We start from the raw sequence: 9,864 nt of genomic DNA on the forward strand, positions 1-9,864 counted from the left end.
TGACCACAGTTTATTCATGCCAAACAAAATACTCTAAGTTGATAATTATATTCCACCTCATGTGAAAGATATGAGTTTTTTCTAAGGAGGCTTATCTTGTGACATCTGCCCCTGTCTCTCAAGCCTGGCATGCCGGGGCCAATTAGCCACCCTAGGGGGCAACCCCTGTATGTTGTTGTTGTTGTCCTCAGAGCAAACCGGTGGCACCGAGAACAGAACAAGGACTGTTTGAACGGACAAAATATACGTAAAAATGCGAAATGATGACACAAATGTGTTGAAAAGTGATAGTAACTGTTAATAACATTGAAATTTAGTATAATTAGAATATTTAAAATTTTTCCGCAAAAAACTACATAGAGTGTTACGGTCTGAAAAGTATCAATTTCTGCCACGCAAACTTCAAACTTTAGACACTTGCCACGCACTGTCCTACACTAATGATAAAATACAGTGCTAGTGTCAAATAACAAATTGAACAGTTCTGGCCCGGGGGTTATTCTGCCGGGCGCAGCGTAAATGGAAACAATATCTGAGCCGCTGGCTTCCTTTTTGTGTAAATTGAGCCGCTATCTCCTGTAGCAGCACTTCTGAGCCATCTTCGAATTCATAAAAAAGGGACTTTCTCCGACCAACTGTCTGTGGCAAAGATAAGGTGTCCAAAGACACATACTTGTTGAGCCCCGGATCGCTACGATACGTACATGCACGCCCAATTGACGTAGATCGTGTTACTAGGGGACGGGTCCGGGGGGATTTTTCCTCCGGAAAAATTAATTTGAAGGTCACCAAAAACGTTATTTCCCACACTTTGAGAGCTCAATTTTGGTGAGAGAATGTCTGAAGTTATTCTGGATCTGGAGAAAAATATTTTCCCTTGACCCTCCCCCCAGGTCCAAAAATTTTTCCTAGACCCTCCCCCTAAGCCAATTTTTTCCCCTTGACCCTCCCCCCCCCCCAAGACGACCGCCCCCCCCGCTAAATAAACCTACTCTATTAATAGTTCACAAGCTCGGAGAACACAAATTGAACATGACGCCTCACGGCATAAATTTAGTGAAAACAGCGTTCACATATTTCTTCACCTATATTGAAGCCCTCACAATATTTTCTTAGCCTTGAAATAGCTGTCAAAATTCTGTATAGGTAACCATACTTATCACATTATCAAGAAAAAGATTAAAACTGACAAAACCGACAGCATGTGTCTTGATATGTAAACAACTCTACTGTAAAGACCCCCCTCCCCTACACACACTCACTCGCTCACTATCCAGGATTAGATTACGGCGTCGACAAATAGTTACAGATAACCAAAAAAAAAGCAGATAAAAAAAAGTGGCCGTCAAAATTATGTTTGTTTTAACAACAACAAGCCTAAGTCACTATACTCATGATATTCTATCAAATCAGGAGCTAGTTCAGTTTTAGTGCATTTTTAATTTTGATCTGAAACCATAGCCTCCATAGCAGGCTTATAGAACTGGGGGTTGGGTGGTCTTGGGCTGTTTTCTGATTAGTCCAGTTAAAAAAAAAACGGTAATTCAACCAGGCCGGCTATGTTGTCTATATGCAATCAGAAAATAGCACATAAAAGCTTCCAAAGACCCTGAAGACCCCCAAAATCCCCAGTTTTTGGCATGCTATGGAGGCTACTGAAACACCTGCTCGGCGGGGCGAAATTATGCAAGAAGTTACACCAAGGACATTGTGATAGAACGTGTTCCGATGCACTTTGATCAGTGACCCGCGGTCATCGAACTCTGAATTCAAATTTTCTTCCAAAATTGATTTTTGGCCTAAAATAGAACTTTTTGAACCCATTTTTTGGCCATTAAAATCATTTTTGACATCTATGTTGACCAAAAAAGACCAAGGTTCGGTATGTTAAATACCAATCTACTAGCATGCTAAATTTCATTTCCATTCAGGCTCTAATTACAAAAATATTGACGTTTTTTCCGTGTTTCCTATCACTTTTCTTTCCCACCGACCTCTGCTTGGAGATTGGGATCTAACAGTGCTTGCAATGCATGGGTAGCCCTACTAGGGTAGCCCGTGCTGTTCTTAATTAGAGGCAGGATGCATGAGATACCAAATGCAGATAACCACATGTGGTGCGCTTAATGGACCATGGTGTTATATGTTAGACAGTGGTTCAGAATGTGTGTCCTGCTTTTTCACAGTGTCTGTGTTAATTTTCTGTTAGGAACCTAACAAGATAATGTAACATTGCAATGATCCCTGGGGTAACCACATGCAGATAACCACATGTGGTGCGCTTAATAGTGTTATATGTTAGACGGTGGTTCAGAATGTGTGCCCTGCTTTTTCACAGTGTCTGTGTTAGTTTTCTGTTAGGAACCTAACAAGATAATGTAACATTGCAATGATCCCTGGGGTAACCACATGCAGATAACCACATGTGGTGCGCTTATATAATAGTGTTATATGTTAGACAGTGGTTCAGAATGTGTGTCCTGCTTTTTCACAGTGTCTGTGTTAGTTTTCTGTTAGGAACCTAACAAGATAATGTAACATTGCAATGATCCCTGGGGTAACCACATGCAGATAACCACATGTGGTGCGCTTAATAGTGTTATATGTTAGACGGTGGTTCAGAATGTGTGTCCTGCTTTTTCACAGTGTAATCAGGGGTCCTTGTACTGATTATCTTCTTAGATTTCTAACAACAAATATAAAACATATGGTGTTAGATGTTAGACAAGAGTTAAAAATGCATGTCATGTTTTATCTGCATGTTTTCCTCAGTGCCTGCTCCTCTATCTGTGCTCCTTAGTTGAGTTCTATACAGTGTCTGCATGGAAGAAAAGACAGCCCAGCTGCAGAGAGTGTGACATTTGCGCCACCTGTCTACGTTTCCTGGAATTGCAATTACAAACATGTAACAAACGTAACAACAGTGAGCCAAGCTGTTTGTGTTGGGTGTTAGGCAGGGCAGCAGTAAGAAATGAGGTTGAAAACCAGTGAATTCCCCTGGGTGCAATATCATTCAATGTTAGGTTTTCTGTTAGGTTTTGAAATGCACCATGGTTTGCTATGTCCAATTTCTTGCCATATATACATTCAATTGTTGACCCATTAGACAATATCTATGATAATGAAAATGTAGACGTATCAGATATGTGTAAGGCCAACTTACAAAATCTTTACACTGTCAGGCTTCCTTCTAAATAACACCGCATCTGTTTCAGCTGCGTTTTCCGGACAATGCTACCAGTTCTCGCCCGACGCCCTCTCCCACGCCGAGGCCCGGCAGGCCTGCAGTACCAAGAACGGTCACCTGGCGGACGTGAAGGACGGGCAGCAGCAAAGCTTCATCGCCAGCAGCATCGCAGCCACCACTGGAGCCTCCAACTGGCTGGGGATGAAACTGCAACATGTGTACACCCTGGCCTACAGTGATGACTCGCCTGCTCAAGGTTTGTGTCCATCTTACTCTAACCTGCGGCTAGTGTGTTGCAGTTATGTGTGAGCCACTCACGGCCATGTCAGGACTTACACCAACGTTACTGTTATGCAACGTATGCCCGAGGACTGATTGCAAGAACATTATAAAATAGTAAACAATAGATAATGCCACCATTACCACTACGTTTGATATGTTATTGTTGAGTTTGATTTTTTTCTGCGTGCAGTGGGGCATGAAATGCCCGACATTTTGCGAGATGTATGAATTTGGATGTGTTAATAGAAATGTTTGTAGGTTTTTGTGTGAGTGTTTTGTAGGTTGGGGAGGTGAATAAAGCTATGGAACATTTTGGTGACCATTTTAAATAACTTATCTCTTAACATTTACCAACACCAGGTCCGTTGCAGATATCTGCCGTCCAGCCTCCTGCCCAGTGTGACTTCTGTGTTCTCCTGGACAGCTCCAACAGCTTCCAGGCAGAACCGACCTCCTGCACGGAACACCACAACTACATCTGCCAGTCTGGTACAGTGGAGTCTTTTCTTGATATGCATAATGCATTTAATGGTCTTAAATAATTGTAACTAGATCAACGTTGTTTCAACAAAAATCAAGGTCTCACCAAAATTTGCTTCGAGTTTGCATTTCATTTTTATTTTCTCGCTTTGATGGCGAGATGCAAAACGAGATTGTAGTATAAAGACAGGTTGGGTTTCAAACACACACTAACACCACTCAAACACAGACACGCACACACACACACTTGCACACACACACACACACACACACACACACTTGCACACACACACACACACTCTCTCTCTCTTCTCTCTCTCTCTCTCTCTCTCTCTCTCTCTCTCTCTGATACATACCATTTGGATCGACCAATGGTGCTTTGTATCCTTAATATTGCAGATATCCAGTCCTGTGGACAGCATGTCTGTCAGAACGGTGGAAACTGCACCTCCTGCTTCGGCGACTCCATCTTTTTCTGCGACTGTCCTGATGGGTTCGGAGGAAAGTCGTGCGAGATCAGTAAGTTTTAACTATGACTGTTTGGTCATTTCCCATGTACTTTTCAATGTAGCTGGTTACACAATAATAAGACCAAATATATTGTTTCGTCCCAATTTCATAGGGGACGTAGATGTAGCAATGTAAGATGAACATATCTTGCATTTTCCAAAACGTCTCTAAAATAGTTGAACCTAAAGAAGAAAAAACAGCTAAGAAATGAATGGTTGATCTATTTTCTTGTTTTAGACATCAACGAATGCGCGTCGAATCCTTGTCAAAATGGCGGAACCTGTCATGATGACGTCAACTCTTACCGATGCCGATGCCTGCCTGGTTACGTCGGGGATAACTGTGAAGGAGGTAAAAGAAATACCTAGCCTGGATACCACCCTTTTTGTATGCCGGGGCTCTCATACTCTTAATAATATACTCATACTCATACTCTCTCATAATAATTGAGAGACCGGAGCCCCGGCATACAAGTAGGACGATACCCAGGCTAAAAATCACCTACTTGTTTCTCACCGTATCGACTAAATGATATGTTATTAAAAATACCAAAACTGAGCTGAAATCAAGTTGTTTTTGGCGATGAAAATCACTCACAAATCAAAATCAAATAAATTCTCCAACACTGTAGTCGGTATGCTAGGTGATGATTTTGATGATGACTATGACACACCTATATAAACAATAAATCCTCTCATAGGTTGCACACATGACGCGTCTGTACTAACCGTGAGTTGACGCCTCTTTACTGACCGTGAGTTTACATGTTGTTTCTGCCTCAGACGTAGACTGGTGTTCCCTGGTGACCTGTCCGTTCGACTGGACCTGCCAGGATTACGGACCTCACTTCACCTGCCTGGGTAGGTATAAAAAGTGGAAATGTTGTTAAACTGTCTTATCTGGTTTTATGAGGGAGAGCCATACTATGTACATAGGCTTTATACGTTAGAATACAGTGAGATGATTATTGTATAGGATCTACATTTGAAAATGACAACAATAGAAGGTCCGTAACGGTAGAAACATGGCCTTTCTTTTTTTTATTCTACCCAACATCTAGTGTCCAATAGCCACATCCAAGTATAGCCAAGGTCCGCAGCAAACTTGTTTTCATGATTAGAGACGAAAGCTATCTACAGTCAAAACTATCCTTTAAAAAAGCATAAAAAGGCAGAAACAATACCTTTGTCAAAACATAGCTTGAATATAGAATATTGTTTGATTTATTGCAATGAAATATTATTAAACAGAAAAAAATCGTATAATCTGTATCTTAATTCTCCTTCCAGCGCCATTCGTTCGCAAGAACAACTACCGCTGCAACAGCGCCTCCTGTCCAGACGGCATGAACTGCATAGAGGACGGGGCCTCGTTCTCGTGCTGGGCTAACTGACCACTGACCTCACGGACCAACCCACCGGACTGAAAATGCGAGTTTTTGAAAACCTAAAAACTGATCGATAGATTGATTTGCATTGTCATGCTTTTAAAGGCTAGAAGTAAACAGCTAAACGCGTAACTGCTTTAGACTTTCTATTCTTAGTACTTCACTGGACATAATTCTACAAAATACAGGATGGTTTTACAATAGAAGCACCTAGATGCTTGTGTTCCAGTTTAACTGAGAAATGGAAACAAAGGTAAATGATGATTTAACTGTGGATGTCTCACACAATAATTTTCACTGGCTGCTGTACAGAAAAGTACAGTTAGAAATGTTACAAAGCCCGCTTATGACAGTCGACAGTATAAGTACGAACTGAAAATGTTAGAATCCATATCAGTATATGGAAGACAATGTAAGAATCAGTGTCAGTATCAGTATAGTGTTACACCCTATATACAAGGTCCAAATGGCAATCTCATCATGAATCAACTCTGTGTCTTCGATACTGTACACTGTATACATGGAAGTATTTGTTGAATAACTGAATAATCCACACGTTATACTACCATACAGTTAAGCTTATTACACTGGAAATGAAGGATTACACTTTAAGTCACAACGGATAATTCATCTTGGACAAGCTATCACGCGACATCCGCAATCTTTTTAGCTTAAAGAATTGTTACCTGAATACAATAAATAACGTCACATTTTCAAGTTAATCAGCAATAATCGTACAATCTGTAATAATATTCTTCTTTTTGCTGTGCTGTTGCTGCAATGCCTAGGATTGAATGAAATAAAGAGTTGCAAATGAAATACTTGAAGACAAGACCCATTTTTTTTGTAACAGAAAACCCCATGAAACATATACTAGTAGAGACCTTTGGGGTGTTCTTTCCAACCGTTCTGTTCCCAAACGCTGTCTTCTCTATAGAGCTAAGGATAACTGTGGACTTTGGACTCTCCAAGGACGTATAACACAGTATCTAGGATCAAAGGACAGAGTACGTGCGATGACCGTGAGGTCAATATTGTATCCAGAACCGTGTCTGCTGAGTTCTATGCCTGAATGCGTTAGGGTTAGGATCAGCCACGGTTCTGGATAGTCTCTATTGTATCCAGAACCATGTCTGCTGAGTTCTATGCCTGAATGCGTTAGGTTTAGGATCAGGCACGGTTCTGGATAGTCTCTATTGTATCCAGAACCATGTCTGCTGAGTTCTATGCCTGAATGCGTTAGGTTTAGGATCAGCCACGGTTCCGGATAGTCTCTATTGTATCCAGAACCATGTCTGCTGAGTTCTATGCCTGAATGCGTTAGGTTTAGGATCAGGCACGGTTCTGGATAGTCTCTATTGTATCCAGAACCATGTCTGCTGAGTTCTATGCCTGAATGCGTTAGGGTCAGGATCAGGCACGGTTCTGGATAGTCTCTATTGTATCCAGAACCATGTCTGCTGAGTTCTATGCCTGAATGCGTTAGGTTTAGGATCAGCCATGGTTCTAGATATCCAAGAACACATAGATATGCCCCAGGTACGATTCTGAGTATGCGTGGACAAGTTCCATTTTTGTGCCAGGAAATTGGAAACCTTCCCAAGAGACATAAGTTGAGACCTTTGGTGTTTCTTTCCAAACGTTCTGTTTCCAAACGCTGCCTTCTCTATAGAGCTAATGATAACTGTGGACTTTGGACTCTCCAAGTGGGAAAAATTGACCATTGGTAATTTTTGTTAATTGTCTAGAAAACCCCCGTTTCTTTTGTTTCGGCCCGTAACCTTTGACACGATCACGTGATACGCCATTCGACTTGACGGTACGCGGGTGCCGGTCTTGTTTTAGTTTGTCTCTTCATCTGGTGTTTTGCGAGTATGGAGTCTGATCCTGAGAAGAAGAGGAAGAAGAAGAGACGATGTTCCGTGTGTCGGCTACCAGTGAAAGGACACCCGGGACCATACGGCCGCGGCAGGTGCACTTTTGAGCGGCCAGAAGGAACCTCAGATGAAGACTTTTTCGGACGACAGCGGGGTAGTGCTAACGTTCAGGAGAAGATCAGAGGCCTTCGGCGGCACAGTAAAGTTCCGGAGCTAGTGCGTAAGGCCTGGTCGGACAGCCTCTCGGAAGACGCGGAAGAGGAGGTGAGGTTGTCTAGATCATACAACCTAAAGAAATCGTCGGATTACGGCGGAGAGAAAGCCAGCGTTCGAGCAAGAAGTGAGCCCCCTCCCCAGGTTTCTCGCCAAAACGCACGTGATCGGAGCAGGGAGTATGCACAAGTGAAAGACCAGCCTGACATACGAGACCTGAGAGAATCTAGGAAATTGGTCAAAGAGGTGGACAAGGCTTTGGACGACTGGTTACATCCAGTTACAAGCCAGGAGAGGAGGATCAGCGACAAATGCCTTGACGAGAGCGACTTTGATTCAACTTCAACATCATCACAGACTGAATCGGGGCGGTCGTCCGACACAGAGGAGTCAGCTTACACACGAAAACCAGAAAGGCGCCGGCGTCGCAGGGGGTCGCGTAAGAAGAAGACCGAGGCTAGGGATCCGCCCCAAACGCTTTCATCCGACACAACAGAGTCAGAGTCGGGTTTCGTGAGAAAACCAGACAAGCGCAAGCGTCGCAGGGGGGTCGCGTAAGAAGAAAACCGAGGCTAGGGATCCGCCCAAACGCTGTCATCCGACACAACAGAGTCAGAGTTGGGTTTCGTGAGAAAACCAGACAAGCGCAAGCGTCGCAGGGGGTCGCGTAAGAAGAGGAGCGCTACTAGGGTCGGCGGCAAGAAGAAAGAGAAAGGCAAACGCTCCCGGCGCAACTATGACTCAGACACATCTTCGTACGACTCCCGCTCACGTTCTAGGAGGCGACGTCGTGCAGGTAAGAGCGGTCGTAACCGTACTATTAATGATTCGGGTACACGTCGGGTCAAAGTTGATTGGCCACAACATCGGGTGCATTTCCCGGGATATGGTAAAGAAGGGGGCGTGACTTATGACGAGTTATCCCTACCCATGTTTGTGCACGGCTATGTTAAGAATGTTCTCGATCGTGAGCGTGTATCTACGGACGCAGAGCATAAGTTGGTTCACCTAGCAGATCTTATGTTCGATGCTGTCTACTATGATTGGGTTGCAGTACGGGAAGTTCACGCATCTTTACTGTATGGGATGGAATACGGATCGCTCGCATGGGGGAACCGCGGTGCCTTTGATGCTGTCAGGGAAAGACACTACCGAACACAGGCTAGGGTTGCTCGGGGCAACGCGGGCAACGCTCCGAGGGCGGGGCTTGTGAAAGAGGCTCGAGTGTCGGCAAGCAGACCGCGCTACTGTGGCGAGTTCCAGACCGGGTCCTGTTCTCTACCCTCCGGGCATTGGAGCACACGATGGAACGCCCCACTGTTACACGTCTGTAGTGCGTGTTTGATAGTTCGGGAGATTCAGGCACCGCACCCGAGTCAAGAGTGCCAGCACAAACCACGGCCATTTCGGGGCCCGGCAGACAGAGCAAATCGCAGCTTCGGTAACTCCGCCCACTTCTCCCAGGGACCCGGCCCCGCACGTGGCGGCACACAAGGCGATCAGGCTACATGAAGAGGTATCGGCATTTAATGTTCCTAACTATATTGGCGCTCGTAGACCGGTGGACTCAAATCTGAATATACATACCTGGAGAAAGTTACTCAAAGATTACGAGCACAAGCATATAGTGGATTATTTGGATTTCGGTTGGCCCATCAACGTTCAGGAAGAACTCTATAGTCCGCCTGCAGTTTTGTATCCTAAGAATCATAAGTCTGCCACAACGTATTCTTCACATGTTGATCATTTTCTTTCTGAAGAGCGTCGCCTAGGTGCCATAGTGGGACCGTTTCCAAAGAACCCTTTTTCGTCCCCAGTGGTTTCTTTACCATTACAAACAGTGGAGAAACGGAACAGTGATAAGAGGAGAGTAGTAGTGGACTTTAGTTTCCCATTTGGCCATGCATTGAATGAAGCAGTACCTAAGG

General features: G+C 44.0%; 2 protein-coding genes across 3 annotated transcripts in view; both read left to right on the top strand.

The window, feature by feature from the left end:
• The window catches only part of LOC109481624 (fibropellin-1-like), an 11,872-nt gene extending 6,020 nt beyond the window's left edge, over positions 1-5,852 (top strand). Inside the window, exons 4-9 of the mRNA XM_019784204.1 lie at positions 3,216-3,443; positions 3,830-3,958; positions 4,349-4,468; positions 4,697-4,810; positions 5,242-5,319; positions 5,749-5,852. Of these exons, the coding sequence (XP_019639763.1) occupies positions 3,216-3,443; positions 3,830-3,958; positions 4,349-4,468; positions 4,697-4,810; positions 5,242-5,319; positions 5,749-5,852 (773 nt within the window). The remainder of the gene's footprint in view (positions 1-3,215; positions 3,444-3,829; positions 3,959-4,348; positions 4,469-4,696; positions 4,811-5,241; positions 5,320-5,748) is intronic.
• A 1,709-nt stretch (positions 5,853-7,561) lies between these two features.
• LOC109481685 overlaps positions 7,562-9,864 on the top strand; it is a 4,180-nt gene continuing 1,877 nt past the window's right edge. The window contains exons 1-2 of one of the 2 annotated variants that reach the window (XM_019784272.1): positions 7,562-8,459; positions 8,574-9,452. In XM_019784272.1, the coding sequence (XP_019639831.1) occupies positions 7,721-8,459; positions 8,574-9,448 (1,614 nt within the window). In that variant the 5' untranslated portion in view covers positions 7,562-7,720 and the 3' untranslated portion in view covers positions 9,449-9,452. Of the gene's footprint in view, positions 8,460-8,573; positions 9,813-9,864 lie in introns of those variants that run through there. The other variant, XM_019784271.1, reaches the window with a different exon arrangement.

Source organism: Branchiostoma belcheri, unplaced genomic scaffold (genome assembly GCF_001625305.1).
Source record: "Branchiostoma belcheri isolate BF01 breed outbred unplaced genomic scaffold, Haploidv18h27 scaffold57, whole genome shotgun sequence".
Lineage (NCBI taxonomy): Eukaryota > Metazoa > Chordata > Leptocardii > Amphioxiformes > Branchiostomatidae > Branchiostoma > Branchiostoma belcheri.